The following is a 20870-nucleotide window of genomic DNA, read 5'->3' as shown; positions in this document are numbered from 1 at the left end:
GGCAATGAATTGTCACTCCTAAATTTTAGGTAATGCTTTATTTTAAATTAATTAAAAATTGAATAGCACTTATTTCACTTTCCAACACAAAGATCACAATGAAACAAGCGAATTTTTCATTTCTAAGTTTTCCAGCAGGCAGTGGCAAGCACCGTCGTGCCCCCACTGGTGCGCCTATGGTCAGATATAAATTTGGGACTTAATGTAAATAAAATTTATTTTTATGTTTAATTCCTTATACTTCCTTTGCTTCCTCTGAAAAGTTGGAAAAACATTTAATATGTCATTATGTCAGGGAACAGACTAGATAAAAAGAGGAAGACAATTTTTACTACTTGTAAATCTATATCTTTGCAAACTGACAATAACTTTAATAGGGTGCCAGTAATTTCACAGGACACTACGACGTTAACGCTTTTCTATTTATATCTGTTTTGCTTGTTCGGCAGCCCATTTGTCCTTTGTTCCCAGGCAAACCTCACGCGACCTCCCCCCTTTTACAACTCTCTTTCTAATTTCTTATAAAATATAATTTCTTTTACGAAGGTAAGAACTCTTAGGGCCACAAAAATTGTCACACACATCAACTATAGACGTGAATTAATCATTTAGGTTCTTCATGAAATACTTGCCGTTTTATATCGAATACTCGGTCAGTAAATTTTATATTGGTACTTTATATGAATGGTTGGTTGATTTGGTGTTTTAAGTCCACTTTATGCACAGTAAGGCTAATCGGAACTGGACCTACAGTTTAAAGTGGGATCCGAACCACTATGTGCCTCTGCCGGCTATCGAACCCGGGGGTACTTTATGAATATCCGTTGGAAGAAATTATACCTACATATAGTGTCACTGCTTTTCTACTCGCCACTTTCGGTTTCTTTCTGTCTGGTTTCAATTTCTCTATCTTCCTCAGCCAATTTTGCAGTAAAGTTTTAGAGATTGTTACACTAAGTAGAACGACAACACACGAACTGAGATGCTACACTGAGGCATTTGACTGTTCTCTTCTCTACCACTCCAAAATCATCCATCTTGCTCAAGTTACAGAAAATAGTGTTGCTAACCATAGTAACATAATTCACTACAAGAGTCAAACCTGTATCTTTGAAATTCTTCCCTTACTTTTATCGTACATTTTTCACATGAAAGAATCATGGACGTCCGCATAATTTTTTTCAGGAAGAGACAAGGAAGGCATTTTTTTCCAGGGGGGGGACCAGGGATATTTTCCCCAATAATAGTATTGTTCCCTTAAAAAAAACATTGCTTAAATTTGAATTTATCACATTCATGCAATAATTAACGCATATTATTATGACTGAAATGAAATTATATGTGAAAAATATATAATTTCTGGTTGACTTTCATTTTCCTGGGGGTAGGGGGGCTTCCGGACGCCCATTGAAAGAATTGAAAGGAAAATGAAACGGAATGTAAATTTCATTGACTCAGGGGTTGAATTTACAAACCTGTAACGCATTTACGAAATATTTATTTAGGTATTCAAACGCTGAACTGTCAACGCTGTGTGTGATATGTGCTCCTTGGAAGGAGGGCGAGAGGTCAGTTTGACATTTTCCAGATGGCAGTGTCCCTTCCCTAGTGAAGCCTTGTCAAGGGAGATGGTGTTTCCAGGAAATCACCATGCTGAACATTCCACCCTCCTTCTTTGACACTTTGGTTGTAGTTGATCGAAAGGTCCATTGGACTTCGTTTCTTGTAGAGCTACAAATGGTTCCTTTATGTTGAAGTATTGCAGAGGCGAAGATATAGTACAAGCAATGCAAGCACTGCTTGCATAATTCGAATATCATTTAATGTACTTAATGTTCTAACCGTATTTAGTTTCCATCGCACTCGATTTCGCGAAAAAATGCGGCCGCAAACTCCCCCAGCAGCTCTGTAGCAAGCACCAGCCTCAATGCTTGCAGCCGTTCTGCGGGAAAATAAGGCCTCCGAAGGAGTCACATGGCGAAGCGTGAAATTCTGGTGGAACCCGTCCACAAAGCTTCTACAAAAAGCTGTGCTTTCCGAGCTTGCGTGATTCCTGAAAATAGCCGAGTTCAACCGAAAGCAGAAGGATTCATCTATGGGTACGTTGCCAGCAAAAACTAGTAACGAATATTTGTCTTCATGAACACGTAAACAAGATCGCAAATATAATAATAATTGTTAGTCATAAAATAACTAAAAGAAGTTATTATCACTATTCTAAATTCCATATATATCATATTATATTACAAATTATTTTAGAAGTAGTACAGCAAAGAGAATTCCACGCCCGAAAATGAGGTATAGTGAGGTACACAGTGTTGCCAACCTCTTACTCGAAAAAATAACCAAGGTTTTTCTTTTTCGGTCTAACCTAACCTCAAACAAGGAGCTGGCAACCTTGCTTGAGGCTTTTCTCGCAGTGTTGCCAGCTGGGGCTCGGTGGGGCTCAGTGCCAACCTCTTACTCGAAAAGTTACCAAGGTTTTTATTTCTTGGGCTAATCTAACCTAACGCGAGGAGCTGGCAATCTTGCTTGAGGCTTTTCTCGCAGTGTTGCCAGCTGGGGCTCGGTGGGGCTCGCAGTGTTGCCAACCTCTTACTCGAAAAAATGACCAAGGTTTTTATCTTGGTCTAACCTAACCTCAAGCAAGGAGCTGGCAATACTGCTTGAGGCTTGTCTTGCAGTGTTGCCAATATTTTACTCGAAAAGTTACCAAGGTTTTTATTTTGGTCTAACCTAACCTAAGGCAAGGAGCTGGCAATCTTGCTTGAGGCTTGAGGCTTGCTTTAATTAATTGCATAAATCAAGGTTGCCAACCTACTGGTATTTCTACCATGGTTTTTTTACAAAAAAAAGAGAGAGGGGGAAGAGTTAAACAACCGACAATGCTGCCAACACCTACCTATAGTTTTTCTTACTTGATAAGGGTTTAGCCAATTTATACACTGGCGTAACATACACACACTGTGCAATAGAGCCGGCAACAAATATATACTGCCGTAAAAGAGAGATGGCAACACAGTGCGTGTGTGCGTGTATAATATGTAGCATTATTAACTAGAGTGTGTTGGCAACCTACCTGCAATTAAAAAAAAACTAGAGACGTCAATGTTGCCGTAAGATAAAGAGGGAGACTAAGCTGGCAACAGTGGTGAGCGAATATGCCTTATTTCCAAGTTCTGGGCGTCAATGTATATCGGGATTTTTGTAAAAATCTTATCGCGGGAACGATGTGCTGCACATGCATATGCGCGCACCTGTATTGTGACGCAAACAAACAAATAAATAATTGTTGTTTTTTAGGATTCCTGGCCCCTAACCCCGCCAGGGTGCGTGGTGCCCAACCCAAAAAGGTTCTAACGGCTGCGACTCTAGATAGTCGCACCTCTGTAGGGTTTCACGTGTTTTTTTTTTCCCCCCCAAACTTCCATGAAACCCTACAGAGGACCTCCGTAATGCATGCAACGTGTACTAACGACTCTAGTGTTATTTTGATGTTGTAATATTTTTGGATATAGAGTTTTATTGTGAGATATAGATAAAAATAATTATGTTTATTATAATATTTTTTTGATGAAGATGGATAATGTATGTGTGTGTGTTACAAATAAAGTTGCATGCTTTTTTTCTAGTGTGTGTGTATGTGTTTTTGATGTTTCGACAGCATCTGAAACGATAAAAAAGAATTTTATTGTTAATTTTCTCGTGTAAAAAAAAACAACAACAAATTTTTTTTGTGCAAATTTTCTGATTGTCTCTCGTGCTATAGTGCAAAAAAGATATTGTAACTGATAACTAATGAAATAGACATTTGTAACTGATCTGAACTAGTGAAATTTTCGTATTGTGCCATTGGAACTGATTGTGCTAGTACAAAAATTTCTTATTGTGCAAGAAAAAAATGTAAAAAACTTGTTAAAACTGCTCTGTGACCCTCTCGTTCTTCACGTCGTGGACGAAGGACTTCTCTGCAATCAGGATAACGCTGCATACGGTGTCCTCGGGCAGCGCGTCGTGGAACTCGCAGACGACCTTGATGTTGGTTCGATCGTTGACCACCACCTGCTTCCTCTTCGTGGTATTGATGACGAACATGGGTCTGCGGGTTTTGAATTCGCTGGGCGTGTAGTACATGTCCATGCTTCCCTCGGTCACGCGTTTGAAAGAGGTGTAAGCTTCGTAAAGTTTGAGGTAATCGTCTTTGGTCATGTCGAGGTTGTAATTCTCGCGCGGGAACACTTCGTTTCTGCCATTCTTCAGATAAACATTCTTGATCTTGCAGTCGTCGAACATGCTGGAATTTTTTTCCTGGTTGTTATCGCGCCCGGTCTGAAAGAGCACGACGACGAAATCTGGCATGTCGAACTGTATGTTGTTGAACTGCGTCGTCACGTCGAATTCCATGTGACTTCCCGACGCCATCTTCTGCACGCACTGGTAACCGTGAAAGTGAATCGGTACCTGCGGACTCTTCAAGATCTCCGCTTTGTACTTGAGGGCGTAGTTTGTTTCGTATTCTACGATCGGCATTCTCAATTCCATGCTCCGGATGACGCACTTGGCCGCTTCAGGTAATGTGTTGGCTATCGGCGTGCCGTCGGCGTTCAAGTTGGTGTATCGCATCAGTGCGTCGTTGTCGTTGGCCGCTCTTCGAAACGTGACGCGCAATCCTCCCTTCCACATGATCTCCTTGTAGTCCGAGAAGAATCCCGGCAGCAGACGCATGGGAAAAAGCACCGTGTGACTTTTAGTCGATATTTTGGTCCCCGCTTCGAATCCTCCCGCCTGGTAGTATGCTGCGTCTGTTTTGGATAATTTCAATGTTCCCACTGCCGTCGACGTGATGCCTGGATAATCTATTCTGTCTATGACGGTGTTGTGTTTCCTCACCTCCACCTGCGAGAACAGGTGAGGCACGAAGTTGTCCACGAGTATCAAATTTGCATTGGGCGGAAACGCATCTCCGTTTTCCTTCTTCACCACGTCGAATTGAAGGTAGAGGTCCGCTCTGTGAGGATGAACGAACCCATCGCCTACGTCCACGTCGTATTCGATCTCCCTGTTTGCTTCGTTGAGATTGGCGAACGTGCGACGGTTGGGAGGGAAAGATTGCAATTCGTAACTTTCGATTTGCTCCATTTTCACTATGTGTGTTATTTATTATACGTTGATCTCCACGATGGCCGTCGTAGTGGCACCTGCGAAATCCACCACGTCTCCTTTCTCGTTTGTCACCACCAACTCTATGTCGTCTATGCGGTTGCGGCATACTGGAAAATAGATCGGCGAAGAGGGTGTGTAGATGATCGGTTCCATGAATTCGGAACTGGGTTTGAACGTAGCTATGATTCCTGTCTGCTTGTGACTTCCCAGCAGCTCCCCGTCCGAGGATTTCGTGATCATGCCTTTCGCCACGTTGCAGTGAACGTTCAGAGTTTCGATGGCTAGAAATTTAGGAATATTGACTGCCGTGTGCTTGATGCCAGCTTCGAGTTTGGTGTTGTTCTCGAAACCTAGAAGTTCTCCTATGGTGCCCAGGTCCACGGTCTCCGTTGCCGATACGATTTCCACTCTGTGCGTGACCGAATTTTGAGAAAAGTACGTGCCTTTGGGTAACTGAGCTTGCAAAGTGGAAAGATTGTATTGACCTGGCGTGACGACAATGTGTTTGCTTCCGACGCTAATTTTGTTGTTGTGCTGCGTGACGTTAGGTATGAGGTACATGCTGTAGAATGCACGCAGAGCCACGGATTTAGGATAGACGATGTCGTCGTGCAGCGTGAGTTTCAAGATTGAAGATTCGCTCGTGAGATGGAACACGCCCATCGTATTTAAGATTCCACAATGCTTTCTGAAAATGTTCCACCGACGGGTTATTTATTTTAGACATGTATGCGAGAACAGAAAGGCATAGGTGGCCGCAGTTAACATCGGTGAAACCCTGGATGCGTTTGTCATTGTAGTAGAGGTTGGCAACACTGAGATACTTCACCAACCTGGCAGGTGGTGTGCCACCAAACGAATCGAAAACAAATGCATTGTTATCGTCAATTTTGAGGTAGCATATCCAATGTGTACCAGGATTTTTGTAACTGTCCAGGTTGACCACGCCATACTCCTTTTTCTTCACAGCAGAGGGTAGAGAATCGGACATGAAAACACCCCTGAAGTTTTTTATTCCCAACAGTTCGATCAGAGATTCAATATCGAAGTTGGACAGGGCTTCTTCTTTTTTTTATATTTCTTCAAAGCATCGAGGTTGCTTTTTTGTTTTTTGGTTATACCTTTCCCCTTCTTCTCCATAGCCAGGTTGTGACGTTTCTGTTCTTCCAACTCGGCTTTGTTCTTCTTCGAGTCGATGACGGTTTTCGCGATGGCGGCACTTCCGCCGGCCAAACTTCCAACAGCCCCCAATGCTGCCAGGATGGCTGGGATGCTGAATATGAAACCTCCGATTTTTTGCTGTTTCCGCGAACGCTGCAAGCGTCTCAATTGAGGTGTGCTGAGAAGTAATTTCATTCCGTGTCCTTTCATCAAGCAAGAACGTTTCTTCTCGCGTTGTTTTTTGGTGAGTAAACCATCGAGGGTACCTAGATTTTTCAGATTGGAGTATGGTATCTGGTACACGACACCTTTGGGCTTCATGTTGATGCTCTATATGTTATCTTCACGGTATGTTATTTATATATATGTTTTGAGATTTTTTTTGTTTTGTGTAATTTTTTTCGGTATGTTATTTATATATAAATGTTCTGAGATTTTTTTGTTCCGTGTAATTTTTTTTTTCAAGGATATACTTCGCGCAGAGCTGTTACACAAATTCTATTACGTGCTTTGTTTTCTTACCAAGAAGTTCTTTTGTACCCTTGTACACGATTTGAGTTTTGTTCTCGATTAAAATAGCTAGCTTCTCGTCGGATAACATGTTAGCGTATCGATCTGGTAAAAATAGACTGTATTGTGCGTTGAGCAACAAACGCGCCTTGGGACCATACTGGGTAGAAACAATTGAACCGGAAGTTATCGTGTAAGGTTTGTCCACTTCTAATTCCTGAATTTTTACATACTCTACTGACAAATTTAGCATTTGTTTTAATGCTTGAAAGTCACTCATTTTTTCAGTCGTCATATTGAAGAGAAATTTTCAGTGTGTGTGTTATTTATATATCAAGTTTTCGACAGAGGAAAAAAGTTCGTGCTTCGGAAAACACGATGATGTGCGTGATAATATCTTCCGTCTCTTGTTTAGATCTACGCCAATCATCCGTGTATTGTCTTCTTCCCTGCCTCGCCTCGTGCAGTTCGTCCATCCTCTCGTTTAATTTTTCCCCTGCAGCCGAAAGAAGAGTGTCGAGATCACCGCACCTCATGCCACTGATCTCCCGAAGATAATCCTTAACAGCCATTTCACAAGGGATGCGAAATTCCGGCGTTGATCTCGCTATGATTAAAAGTTTATTAACATCTCCGTTTACTGCGTGTTTAAAAATTTTACACAACAGTTCGTGTGGCAAGACGGTTATACCAGACATGATGTGTTTTTTTTTTTTTTTTACTGTATGTTATTTATATACCCCACCCAAGTTTTTGTTTTGTGTTCATGGCGATGGTGGTGCCCAGTGCTGCAACTCTTTCTCCCAGCGAAGCGTCTCTGCTGACGAATCTTTCGAAAGCTGCGTGCTCTAACTTTCTGTCTGCTTCGTGACGTGCATCCAGTTCGGTGCGAGTGGTGTTGTAAGCGATGTCGTGATCTTTGCATGCGGCGTCCAACGGATTCACACCCCTGTCTCCTCTCTTCAATCTTTTCTCGAGTTTGGTACCTGGTCCGCAGTACTGGTAGCCGGGTAAATGCATCTCGAAAGGTAACTTGTTGATGATGTCGTTCACGAGTCCCTTTCCTTCGGCCATGTTCCAGAATCTCGGAGGCAGCGTGTTGATAATTTTAATGAGGTAACCTATGCCCTTGTCGTCGTTCACGATGAAGTTGGAAAGTTTTGTGCTGATCATGTCCACAATTCCTACCTTCTCGTTGTAGAAATTACGATTGCCTGCAGTCTCCTCTCCTGCAATAACCAACAACCTGTCTATGAGCTTGCGCACGTCGTCCACCCAAACGAATTCTTTGGGCAGGGTGTTGTAGAGTTTGACGCCGCTGCCTGTTTTCACCTGGTTCCATATCGGCTTGATGAGATTTCTGTACTTCTCGCCGCTGCTGGATTTGACCCTATTCTGCGAGGCGTCGTTGTTTTGGTATAAGGCATCCGTCATGATCAAAATTTCCTTGTAACTCTGGTAATCTTCGTCGGTGTAATCTTTCGGCTGCTTTTTGGCAACGAGTTCCCACAGTCCCACCGTACCCGGATACCTGTTCCAACTATCCTTCTCGCCTAAATTAACTTTAATGTCGTTGCCTTCGAAGGTAACTTTCGATTTTCCAATCTTCCAAACCACACCGCCGCCTTCGTTGCTCTCCATGCTCGGATACAATCCGAAAACTTCATCCTTGTCGAATTTCGCCGTGCTCAGGTAGTCTCGTGCCAAAGGTCCCAACTCGATCTTATCCAAAGACGACGACGTGCTACCTATGGCTCGACGTCGTGGCGGTACGTCTCTTAGTTCGAACGGCGTCGAAGGAATGCTCGAAATGGGCGTGGGTACGGTGTAATTTTTAGCTGCAAGTGGTACGAGTTCGTTGATCAAATTTTTATTTTGTTCCGTGACACCTTTAATTTCTTTACCTAGATCGCCGATGGCGTCGATCACAGGTTGATCTTGACGTTTCTTCTCTTCGTAGAATCCGCGATTCTCGGATTTCCAACCTTTGAAGCGTTTCGCGAGGTAATCGCGAAGCTTGAGATTTTCGTCTTCGATTTTTCGTTTCGTCATAGCGTTATTTATACTCATCGTTTCTCACAACGTTGCAACGTTTAGAAAGTCGTTGATTTTGTTTCTGTATTTTCCCTCGTTAGGTTTTCTCGTCATGTCGATCGTCGCGAATCCGAAATCGTCACTGTTCCAACAGTGGGAGCAGCAGCGTTCCGAAAATTGATTGTAGTTCATGTCTCCGCCTACGTAGTCATCGTACGCGTGCTTGAGGTTGGTGTGATCTTGACGAAACAAACATATGAAATTAGCGTTGTCGCGTACTAACTGTTTTGGAATTTTGGAAAACGTTTGAGCTAGGAAGAAGCAATCTATTCCTTTGTGACGACCTTGCGTGAAAAAATTGCGAATTTCATTTTGATTTTCCAGGATGACATCGTCGAACACAACGACTGAATTTTCACGACAATCGTGGAGTGGTTTTATTTCCGAAGAGAACGTTGCAATGTCCAGACCATCGTACAGTTTTATCAGTTGCTGGTATTTCGCTTGTTCGAGACTTTTCGAAAATACGTAGAGGTGCCTGTTCTTCCAATCTAACCAATTCGGTGCGAGGAGAAAATTGTCCACGAGCAGTGTTGTTTTCCCACACTCTGAAGGACCTACGATCAGACAGCGGATGCTGTCGGGAAGCAACTCACCGTTCTTTTTTTTCGTTTGACTTTCCGAATCCGGTAGACGCTTCACCACGTTCCACGTACTCACAAGATCACTTCGTTCGCGTCGATCCAACTTTTTTCCGGAAGTCCCAGCCATTTGACAAACAGTTTGTCGCCTTTCCTACGCAATACTTTCTCGATGAGGTACGTGTCGGGATGTTTTGTTTTAGAGAGTTCCTCTTCGTAAAATCTTCCTTTCAAAATCTCGCCGCTACTATCTTTTATTATATACGTGTGTCGGTTTCCGGGTAAAACTCGAACCACCGTAAAAAGTTCCGTGCTCCAATTTTTTGTGAATCCCTTCTCGAAGGTGCGTTTGAATTTGCTGATCCTCACCTGGTCTCCAATTTTGAATTTTGATTTTTTGGTAGTCGTGGGAGTGTACTTTGGACAGTAAACTGTAGAAATTAAACGCTGCTCGTCAGATTTCGTAACGTCAGCTGGCTTCATGCCTATCGTTCTGTGTACCGTATTATTATAGGTGTCGACGAGTTCCGGCAGTATGTCGACCCATTTGTAATTTCCTCGAAGCGTGAATCGTTTCCACATGTGTGTTTTCAAGGTTCGATTAAATCTTTCCACGATGCTGGCTTTGATGTGACTGAAGGTCGAATAATGTCGAATGTCATGTTTTTGAATAAACTTTTGGAATACGGCATTGTAAAATTCCTTCCCCCTGTCCGTTTGCAAAAACCGAGGCCGTCTGTCGCTTTCGCGAAAAATTGTCTTGAATGCTTCCGTGACGCATGTCCCCGTTTTGGCTTTCAAAGGTAGAGCCCATGCGAATTTCGAAAACGTGTCTATGACGGTGAGGAGGTACTTGTTGCCCTTGTTCAATTTATGCACATTTTTCAAATTGCCGCTACTCATCTCCACGAGGTCACTTTGCCAGAGGTCATCGATTCCCTTGGTTACCACCGCCAAACGTTCGTAGTTGCGACGTGCAGGTTTATGCAATTCTTCGACGATGGCTTGCCTAGACATTTTTAGAGATTACGTTTGAAGAGAAGCACCAGCGTGATGGGATTCAAAGAGGGTGGCACTTCGCTCGTGTTTTGAACGATCAGCTTATCGCCGGCACTCACGTCAAAAACGGTAAGATCTTCGTCTTCGTGTATTTCATATATGTTGCGCGTTTCGTTCCAACGTGCCAGAGGAATGTTTCCTGCTTTCTGGACACCACGATTCGATATCAAGGTCATGGTGGGAACGCTAGCTTTTCTGCCGTGAGACCAGTACGAAAATTCATTTATCTGAATCGTGCCATCGAGGAGAAACTTGTAGTACGGATGATAAGGATGTAACATGTACAGTTTGTTACCTTCGACGAACGTGGAGATTCTCTGTTGATTGGGTACGCTGTTGATTTCGATGGCTTGCAGAGAATGCAGTTTAGCGAATTTAGTATCGACGCTAACAAGGTTGCTGTGAAGCTGTCCCAGTGTATTTTGTACGGGCAACAAATGTTCGACGATGGTATCCGTTACTGTAGAAAATGACGGCTTGATTTTCACTTCCACGTTCAACTGCTTGAAGTTTTCGTTGAGTTCTTGTAATTTGGCACCGAAAGAGGCCAGCGTCGATTCCTGCGTGGATTCCAACACTCCAACTTGATCTCTGATGTTGACGACGATACTCTGAAGGTTCTCGACTTGATTCAATTTCGAACTTTTCTCGGTGAGATCGTTCACGATGCTTCGCATCTCGGTAAACTGCGTGTGAAGGTCGGCGACGCTCTGCGAAGTGGGCAGCGTCGACACCAGCGAAGCAAGTTCGTCTCGAATCTGTTCCACGTTCGCCGTTTCCGTTTCTAGTCGTTTCAGCATACGTGATATGCTCCTTTTCAAAGCGTGTAATTCTTTTGAGGTGGGGAGATTGGCCACCCTACTCTCGAGATCGCTCAATGAACTTTTGATGTCGCTCGAATCGGATAGTGCCGTCACCGCCGTTTTCAATTTTTCCAAATCTTCGCTCGAAGGTACGCTCGTCCGTAACGATTCCAAGTCATTCTGTATGTTGTCCAGTACGTGATGAAAATGAGCAAGGTTTGATTCGACGTTCAAATTTTCTAAATATTCGATCTTCTGCTGAACCGTGCTCAACGTGTCTTGTATGCTCGTCAACGCGTTTGCTTCAGCGTGAATATTTTTAATTTCTTCGTTGATCAACTCCAGAGATGCCTGAAGCGTAGCGATGGTGGTTTGAATGTGTTCGAAATCTTGATAAGCCTCCAATTGAATTTTTATGTTCGCGACGCTTTTGCCGATGACTTGCAGTTCGTCTGACGATGGTAGGTTCGTCATGGTATCTTCCAAAGTCTGTAACTTGGATTTAATTTCTTCCAACGTGCTGGCGAATTCTTCTTGTAATTTGGAAACAACAACATGCAAGCGTTCTACATCAATATCCTTCACGACGGTTTGAAGTTCAGAGAAATTCTTTTCGATTGCCGAAGTTCGTTCTTCGATTTCGAGTTTCAATTTTTCCAAATCTTCATTTTTCGATTGAAATTGCTGCAATTTGGCCAAATCATTTTGAAGCTTATCCACGCTCAACTGTATATTTTGAACGTTGTCGTAAGAAGGTACGTCGACATAATTTTTTATGAGCGTTTTCAGTTCGGAATCGATTTTCAGAATGGGGTCGAGACATTGCGTTTGGAGCGTAGCGATCTCGGACTCTAAACTTTTGTTTAAGGTCTCCTGCAAAGCAATCAAATCGCTCCTCAACTTTTTAATTCGGACGTCCAACATGAGAATCTCTTCTGCGTGGTCTACACGCTTGGTGTTGCCGAAAATATCGTTAGGCATTTTGGTTAACGGTTATTTATAATAGGATAGACGATTCGTAATTCTACGAAGAGAGGAATAAGTTTGTCGTAATCTCCTAGGAGTTCCACGTATAAACAATCTCCTGCAGAAACATCGTACGTAATGTTAGAAAGCATCTTGTCGTGCTTGATTCGAAAAATGTTCTTGCCGGTAGATATTTTGATTTCGCCTACGTTTTCCGGATTCACGGTAATTTGAAGTTTTCCATCGATCGGAATTTTGTAAAAATGTAAATTGTTGTTAAAGACATAAAACATCTTGCCTACATCGTCATCCAATTTCGTCCAAATGCTATTAAGGTGAACAATCAGTAGACCGTTGAGTTTAGTTAACATGGAAGGTAGAAATTCATGATCTGTCGTCGCGCGGTGTACAGTCTCCATGTTGGTTTGTTTTCGGAAACCAAAGAGATTCATAGGTATGCTGGTTATTTAAAATACGGTCAAAGTTTTTTTTGTAATGACAGTCAGTGTTTTTTTTTGTAATAACTAACAAAATGATTTTTTTTGTTTTTTTTTGTTTTTGTTTTATGAATCTTCTGTTGAAGATGGGCATATGTTGCAGGTTTTGCTTTCTGCTAAGCGATAGTGCCCCCACGGCAGTGTGTGGATTCCACATTGGAGAACACACCTCTTGTCGTCGTTGGGATCCAGGGCAATCTTCCTCACTTTGTTGGTGGTCAACACATGGTCGACGCTCTGGATGCGCTGTTCTGCTCTTAGAACCGACGACCTGGTCTTGAGGCAATCCACGAAGTCCTCGAATGTGAGATGCTCCCGAACCACCTGTCTGCCGACACCCTTGGCCTTCTTGGTAACGCTACCCTCGGCTTTGATGGTATAGGCCTTGGCGCGAAGACCTGCAAACTCGAGAATCACATCTCCGTCCTTCTCATCTTTGAGTTTGCCAGGCACCTTCTTGTTGCGGGCCAGGATACCGCTCTGGTTCGGTTGGGGATAGCCTGACGTGTCAAAGAGGTTAACCAAAGATGGAACTGTGGCTATATCCCCGTATGCGTCGGCTGTGTGAACGTGGTACACCAAGCTGTCCGTGTCCGTGTAGAGAAGCGAGATGTTGTGGCCGTAGTGTGGACGTAATATGTCGTAGTATGTCTCGAACATGTGGAGCTTGCTCAGATCCAGAACCGTGGCTCCAACGTAGATGGGCTTGGTGAGTTTCACCACACCTTGCCTCATGTGAATCAGAGCCAGCTGCTCGTTATAGATTGTTCGAGACTTGAACAATGGACTCGCGACAAGCTGACGACATCGCTCTTTCCTCGTCACCAATTTTATGTCCACGCGATTCCGTACATTCTCCATGGTCTTGCCAAACACCGCATTATTCATGAGCTTGAAGAAATCCTTATCAAGCTCGGACGTGGCTGCGGTGCGGTGTTCAGTGTTAACTTCAATATATGGACGCAACCACGGAGAATGCTCGAACTTGAGGATACGGTGAACTGCGTGGACTGTGACCCCTTGCTGCATCAACCACCGGAGATTCTGGTAGTGAAGGACGTAATTCTTTTTGGGTTCGAAATCCATGACGAGCTTCTTCTGGTTGCAATCGGGTGGACACTTGAACTCGGGTGCAGGGGGAAGATCGCAGAACGAATCCTGCACGTTCTTGGAGAACTCAAGGTCCACCTCGGCGAAGAACCCATGTTCCGAATCGTCAAAACCTTCAACGTCGAAGTTGGAAGGATCAGCCCACTCGAACCCTCTAAAGGGGAGTGGCTGCATCATGGAGTGCCCGTACAAGTTATTCACATCCGTGTGCATGATGTAGCTCGACGGTTGGGTGGAGTCGTAGCTAGTAGCCATGTGATGGTTGTTGGCGTGCGCGTGCCGTTGCGACACCTGGACCATTCCACCCCGGATAGCGCGTTCCACAAACAGCACCATGTCCACGTCCAAAAGAAGCTCAAGCTTGATTTTCGTTACCAGAAACATGGCTGACCACGCCAGTCCGGGGAGACTATAGAAGTAGGCGGGATCCAGCTGGTAAATCTTCATTGCGGTTGCACGGAACGTCTGGAACACGTCGGCGAGGAGCGTCACATCAAGTTTGAGGTAGGCGTCGTGGTAGTCTCCGAGAGTTCGACAACCCAGCTCGCACCACATGGACTGGGCGTGGTGATATTCTTCGTCGGTGATGCCCGAGCCTCGTAGCTGACTGTAGAAGTTCGCCTGGGGAGGTAGCAACGTCTCCGCAAACTTGGTAGAGTCGGTGACGTATTCGTAGGGGTAGACCCCCTTACGCCTGAAGAGACCGACGTCCAAGTTCGGAAAATTTGCAGAGGTGATGAGTATTTGCTCGTCGCTAAGCTTCCCTGCGAGAGCATCGAGGCTTGCCGGGAGGAACCTCAGGGAGTCGAGGAAGCGAAGCTCGACGGTAGAGTCGGATGCTGGGATCGGCACTTGTTTGCTCACACTGATGTAACGCTCCTCGTTTTGTGCCAGGACATTGATTCTTGCGTTGTCGTACCCAAGATGCTTGATCAGGTGGTGGAAGTCGTATCCCGAGCCATTGTGAAAAAACACAGGGATAAAGTGCGGGTCCTGGGCCTTAAGGTTACATCTGTTGCACCAAGGACCAACGTACCTACCGTTAAAGTGATCGTGGTGATGGACTTTACGGTTGTTGGCGGTGTACTCCTCGACGCAGACAGGGCAAGCGATGGCCTCGTCATGTCTTCGTTGATCGTTGGGGGACAGTGGGAGCATAGGCTTGGGGGTCAACAGTACCCTCCTTATCTCGATGGCCTCGACAACCATCCTCTCGAGGAAGTGTTTGGCTGCGTCGGGACCACGGTACACGTAGGGCTCGGGGGCGATGTGTTGATCTCGTCGCACCACAACATATGCGAAACTGGATGCCTCGTGGAGTTGGTAAGGGGTGGTGGAAGAAACTTCAGGATCGGGATCGCAAGTGGACAGGGGTTTGAGGAAGGCCTCGAAATCCGCGATGATGATAGCGGGGTGCTCCACCATGGCACCGTGCATGTGGAAACGCTCCACGGTGCCAGGTTTGGGTAAGACTGCCACCCCCGGCTCGTTGGCATTGCAGTAGAGCTTGTGGTTAGCAAGCTTCTCGGCAGCGATGTTTTCTTCTTGTAAGCTCTGGTGTTTTTGTTGTTGGTTGTCAAAAGTGATCAGACACTTTCGACAAACTTCTATGCTACCATGATGCTTGCTTTTTTGACTCGACACAAGTCTAGAGAGGGAGCGAATAAGAGTGTAGTGGTGATGGGTCTCGTTCTTGATGAGTAGGAGATGGATTTCTCGAGCATCATTGTTGTCTATGTCGCTCACCCGGATGGGGTACACCACATTTTTGTCGGTGAGGCCATAAACGTTGATGGCCAACCGAGGGTTGTGTGTACGGGCCTCGAACTTGCGAATGTCCGAGACCTCCACCGGGTAGTCAATCCCAGCAATGGCATCTTCCAGCTCTGGCTCATAGGGTAGGTAGTGGTTAACTCGGTGTGGATGGTTTTTCCAGTGAACAGGGTGCAACGCCGCAAGCACACACCATACGAAGCACTTGTTATCTTTATTTTGGATGTTCAGGACGGCCGTCTTTGCCGCAATTGCTTTTGGTAAGCGGACGTAGCTGGAGGCGGAGAGAGGCACAAACTTGGAAAGTTTGACGCGCAGCTCGTGAGGCTCACCACACAGCGAACCCCCCGAGCCCTTAGCTTCATGTTCTTCTTGCTTTGCCAGCAGCTCCTCGACAAACTTGTTGTAGATGTCCTCGAGGTTGTCGACATCCGCCAAATGCAGCGTCTTCGCCTTGGTGTTGTGGCAGAAGCTGTAAATTTCATCAGACGGCTTCTTGTACCAGCAACAAAGCGATGCGTAGAATTTGGTAGAGTGCGTTGCAAGCGCATCGCCGAGAATGGAAATAATTTGGGCTTGCACGTTCTCCAAAAAGCTACGCACGTCGCATGAGTCCTCCGAAGTAAAAGGAAAGTCTTCTAACAAATGCTGGAAAGCAGACTGGTTCGCTTTCGCCACATGCTTGACACGTTTGGCGGGTGGTGCATTGATGGTGGCTGCTTCTGCCTCTCTCTTGGTGGAGGTCGAAGGCTGTGCCCCAGATGTATTTTTGCTTAGACAAGTAAGCTTATGTTTCTTGGCATACGCAATCGTAATATGTTTATTGCATCCGGAACACAGTTCAGTGGCAGCCAAATGCTTGTCTGGCACGCAGGTGCGACAATGTCTTGCAAAATTTTTGCTTAATATAGTTTTTTTGCACACAGGGCAACTTTTCATAGAGGGCATTTTTTCGGGGTATGTTTATTTATATATGGGAAGCGTTGTCTTCCTCAAATATGTGTTTTAATCAACTCTATAAAAAAATATAAAAAAATATATAAGAAAAATATGATTGTAGATGGAAAAAAACACAATAAATATTGTATGTATGTGTAATTTTATTTAGCTTACTTTCGCTAGACACGAATTTTCTTCAGATTTTATTGCCCACTAGTATATTTTTCTACCAATCTAGTAGAGGTGTGAAACTATGAAAATATACTTGTTTATATATATTTTTTTTGTTTTGGCTGATATAATAGCAAATATATATATAGTTATTTTGAAATTCTAAAACTTTCAGGTATACTTATTTTTATATGCAAACATACATCATAAAAAAATTACACAATCGTATTTTTTTCCATACACATATTTTTTATTTTCAGAAAACAAAATTATTTTCGATCTTTTTTTTTAAAAAAAATTTATTTGTGTTTATAGTATTTGTCGGGCAATAGCAGATAGAGCAAGAATCGTTTTCCTACAACCCATAGTTTATAAATTACAAAACATCTTAGAAATTACATCTTGAAATTTTAATCCAAAATAACTCAAAAACAGCAGGCACTAGTCATCATCCCTCCATTAGGTTGTAGAGTACTTCTAATTTTGTATCGAATACTATTAAAATTTTCGAAATAGGGTAAAAACTAAGCCAGCAAATCAAGTTTCTCAAAAAATAAAAAAATTGTCTGTATTTCCGAAACTTGAGGGGGTGGAATTGATTTTATTTGCCAGTCGAATAGTTCTCGTCAAATCCTATCCAACAAACCTAAAATCATCATCCTAGCTCAATTAGGAGCCGAGAAAATCAATGTCTTGGAAAACATCTTAAGATTTTTGTCTTAAGAAAATTTTCTTGACAGACCGGAAGTAACATCTTGACAGACCGGAAGTCGACTTTCTTAAAGATTAAGATATTTGTCTTAAGACATTTTCCAAGACATTGATTTTCTCGGCTCCTATGGGGCCTAGAACCATGTAACTTTGGTCTATGCATATACCAGTACTTGTCCGACCCTGTGGCCGAGTGGTTAGGACATCGTGCTGCGATGCCAAGGGTCCCGGGTTCGAATCCCGTTTGGGTTTGGTTGTTTGTAAATATCCATTCATCAATTTCATCATTCACCCCCATCTTCGCAAATTAGCCAAGAGGCACAAAACGCAAAATAAAATAAACTAAATCAATCAATCAATCAATTAATATACCAGTATTTTTCCTACATGTTCACTCACCTTACAACCCACCCGATCAAAAAAAAATACTCCCTGCACGCATACACACATGTATAAATTTAAAATATAGGTTCGATATTGAAACAAAAATATTATTTTTTTTTTCCTCTTCTCCTCTCTCTGGCCAAGATTGCAAATAATTGCAGAAATAATAATACCATGATATTTTTTTAGACTGTAAGTCTAAATAAATAAGATTCGAATAACTATGTACTTCTACTAGCCTTTGCGATGGCGCAGCGGTAGCATTATAATCAAAAAATCTCGGCTTCGATACCCGCACAAGTAGTTCTTGAAACTGTAGGTCCAGTCCCGATTAGCCTTACTGTGCATAAAATAGACTTAAAACATCAAATCAATCAGTACTTCCAACAGCCTCTGCGATAGCACTGCAATAGCCTTGTAATCTCGGCTTCGATACCCGCACAAGTAGTTCTTGAAACTGTAGGTCCAGTCCCGATTAGCCTTACTGTGCATAAAATAGATTTAAAAAACAACAAAATCCAATCCAGAGTATCAACAAATTCAAAAAATAGAGTTTCCCCTGTACACTTGTATAATTTTAAACTCAAAGTTCGATATCCTGCAGAGGTGGTTCGGATCTCGCTGTAGGCTCAGTTTCGATTAGCCTTACTATGCATAAAATAGACTTAAAACAACAAAATCCAATCGAGAGTATCAACAAATTCAAAAAAAATAAAATTTCCCCTGTACACTTGTATAATTGTAAACTCCAAGTTCGATACCCAGTGGAAGTGGTTCGGATCCCACTGTAGACCCAGTTTCGATTAGCCTTACTGCGTAAATTTTAGTTTTATAGCTAGTCAAGCAACTTGTGTGCGTATAACTTATGCTGATATGGTACTCACCTGACAGACCAAACTAATTCGGCTTCTATTACACTTGATATTTACACTTGGTATAGCGTACACTTTTATGCGACTACCCAGTAGCAATACTCGACTGCAACTGATGTGCGAAGAATAGCAAAAAAACTGGCCGCAACTGGGTGGAGTAGACCTTCCGGTGATATTGTGTTGGTTTCGCTGCTGGGCACGCCAGTGACGCAGAAAGCTCCAAAGGCAGCGATCCAAATCATGATGAGCGTGGGAACGTGAGGCGATAATATCTGATTGTCTCCGCCGCCATTATTCCCACCGAGGTCACCCGCACAAAAAAAACTGGCCGTAACTGGGTGGAGTAGACCTTCCGGTGGGGATAATGGCGAAGGAGATAATTAGATGCCGCCGCCTCACGTTCCCACGCTAACTCCTCTAGTTACTAGCAGTATTTTGCCAAATAACCAAAATATTACGACAACAATTAACCCACCCACTATTGCCGACACCACCACTACCATACAAAAAAAAACACGTGAAACCCTACAGAGGTGCGACTATCTAGAGTCGCAGCCGTTAGAACCTTTTTGGGTTGGGCACCACGCACCCTGGCGAGGTTAGGGGCCAGGAATCCTAAAAAACAACAATTATTTATTTGTTTGTTTGCGTCACAATACAGGTGCGCGCATATGCATGTGCAGCACATCGTTCCCGCGATAAGATTTTTACAAAAATCCCGATATACATTGACGCCCAGAACTTGGAAATAAGGCATATTCGCTCACCACTGTTGCCAGCTTAGTCTCCCTCTTTATCTTACGGCAACATTGACGTCTCTAGTTTTTTTTTAATTGCAGGTAGGTTGCCAACACACTCTAGTTAATAATGCTACATATTATACACGCACACACGCACTGTGTTGCCATCTCTCTTTTACGGCAGTATATATTTGTTGCCGGCTCTATTGCACAGTGTGTGTATGTTACGCCAGTGTATAAATTGGCTAAACCCTTATCAAGTAAGAAAAACTATAGGTAGGTGTTGGCAGCATTGTCGGTTGTTTAACTCTTCCCCCTCTCTCTTTTTTTTGTAAAAAAACCATGGTAGAAATACCAGTAGGTTGGCAACCTTGATTTATGCAATTAATTAAAGCAAGCCTCAAGCCTCAAGCAAGATTGCCAGCTCCTTGCCTTAGGTTAGGTTAGACCAAAATAAAAACCTTGGTAACTTTTCGAGTAAAATATTGGCAACACTGCAAGACAAGCCTCAAGCAGTATTGCCAGCTCCTTGCTTGAGGTTAGGTTAGACCAAGATAAAAACCTTGGTCATTTTTTCGAGTAAGAGGTTGGCAACACTGCGAGCCCCACCGAGCCCCAGCTGGCAACACTGCGAGAAAAGCCTCAAGCAAGATTGCCAGCTCCTCGCGTTAGGTTAGATTAGCCCAAGAAATAAAAACCTTGGTAACTTTTCGAGTAAGAGGTTGGCACTGAGCCCCACCGAGCCCCAGCTGGCAACACTGCGAGAAAAGCCTCAAGCAAGGTTGCCAGCTCCTTGTTTGAGGTTAGGTTAGACCGAAAAAGAAAAACCTTGGTTATTTTTTCGAGTAAGAGGTTGGCAACACTGTGTACCTCACTATACCTCATTTTCGGGCGTGGAATTCTCTTTGCTGTACTACTTTTAGATTTCGCGAAATGTAAAACGCGTAAAAAAAGTTGACATTGGGAGTTGGGGCAGTGGAATTTCTGCACCCCCGTGAAGAGTTTTCTCAGGGAGGGAGGGAAGATTGGAAGGACCTTGGTCCTGCACCCTGCTTCCTGGTCGGTCCAGCTCAAATTTCGCCAGAAGTGTTGACCACTACCAGTGTTTGCAACTGCCAAATTATTTACGCAGTAATTCAAGTGAGCTCTTTCACAAATTTTACAATCAATAAATTGACTGCTTTTGAATAAAACTTGGGGTGAAAATAAAGCTATCTGAGAAAGAACTATCTACTGATATTTGTACATGGCATAGAAGTAAATCGTATACATTCTGCATATTATGAGCACAAGAATATGTTTTAATGATTCATTGATTGATTTGTTGTTTTAAGTC

At 43.5% G+C, this 20870-nt stretch overlaps 2 protein-coding genes across 4 annotated transcripts in view; one reads left to right on the top strand and one right to left on the bottom strand.

The window, feature by feature from the left end:
* The window catches only part of Ir8a (Ionotropic receptor 8a), a 95662-nt gene that overhangs the window by 42198 nt on the left and 32594 nt on the right, over positions 1 to 20870 (top strand). The gene's annotated exons all lie outside the window — the stretch shown is intronic.
* On the bottom strand, positions 3424 to 18901 carry LOC145994911 (uncharacterized). Of its 2 annotated transcripts, none has more exons than XR_014442402.1 (2): positions 18807 to 18901; positions 3424 to 3667 (listed from the first exon to the last, which is right to left on the bottom strand). XR_014442402.1 is itself a non-coding variant. In XM_083131385.1 (2 exons), exon 2 carries the CDS (start codon positions 16663 to 16665, stop codon positions 12901 to 12903), a length of 3765 nt encoding a protein of 1254 aa, XP_082987511.1. In that variant the 5' UTR covers positions 16666 to 16732; positions 18807 to 18895; the 3' UTR covers positions 12837 to 12900. The 2 variants fall into 2 exon arrangements, 1 of the variants encoding a protein (XP_082987511.1); XM_083131385.1 differs by lacking the exon at positions 3424 to 3667 and adding an exon at positions 12837 to 16732 and having other exon boundaries at positions 18807 to 18895.

This window comes from Lepisma saccharinum, chromosome 11 (assembly GCF_977018435.1).
Source record: "Lepisma saccharinum chromosome 11, izLepSacc3.1, whole genome shotgun sequence".
In the NCBI taxonomy this organism is placed as follows: Eukaryota; Metazoa; Arthropoda; class Insecta; order Zygentoma; family Lepismatidae; genus Lepisma; species Lepisma saccharinum.
Note: the sequence above shows the minus strand (reverse complement) of the source record. Positions and strands in the feature narration are given on the sequence as shown.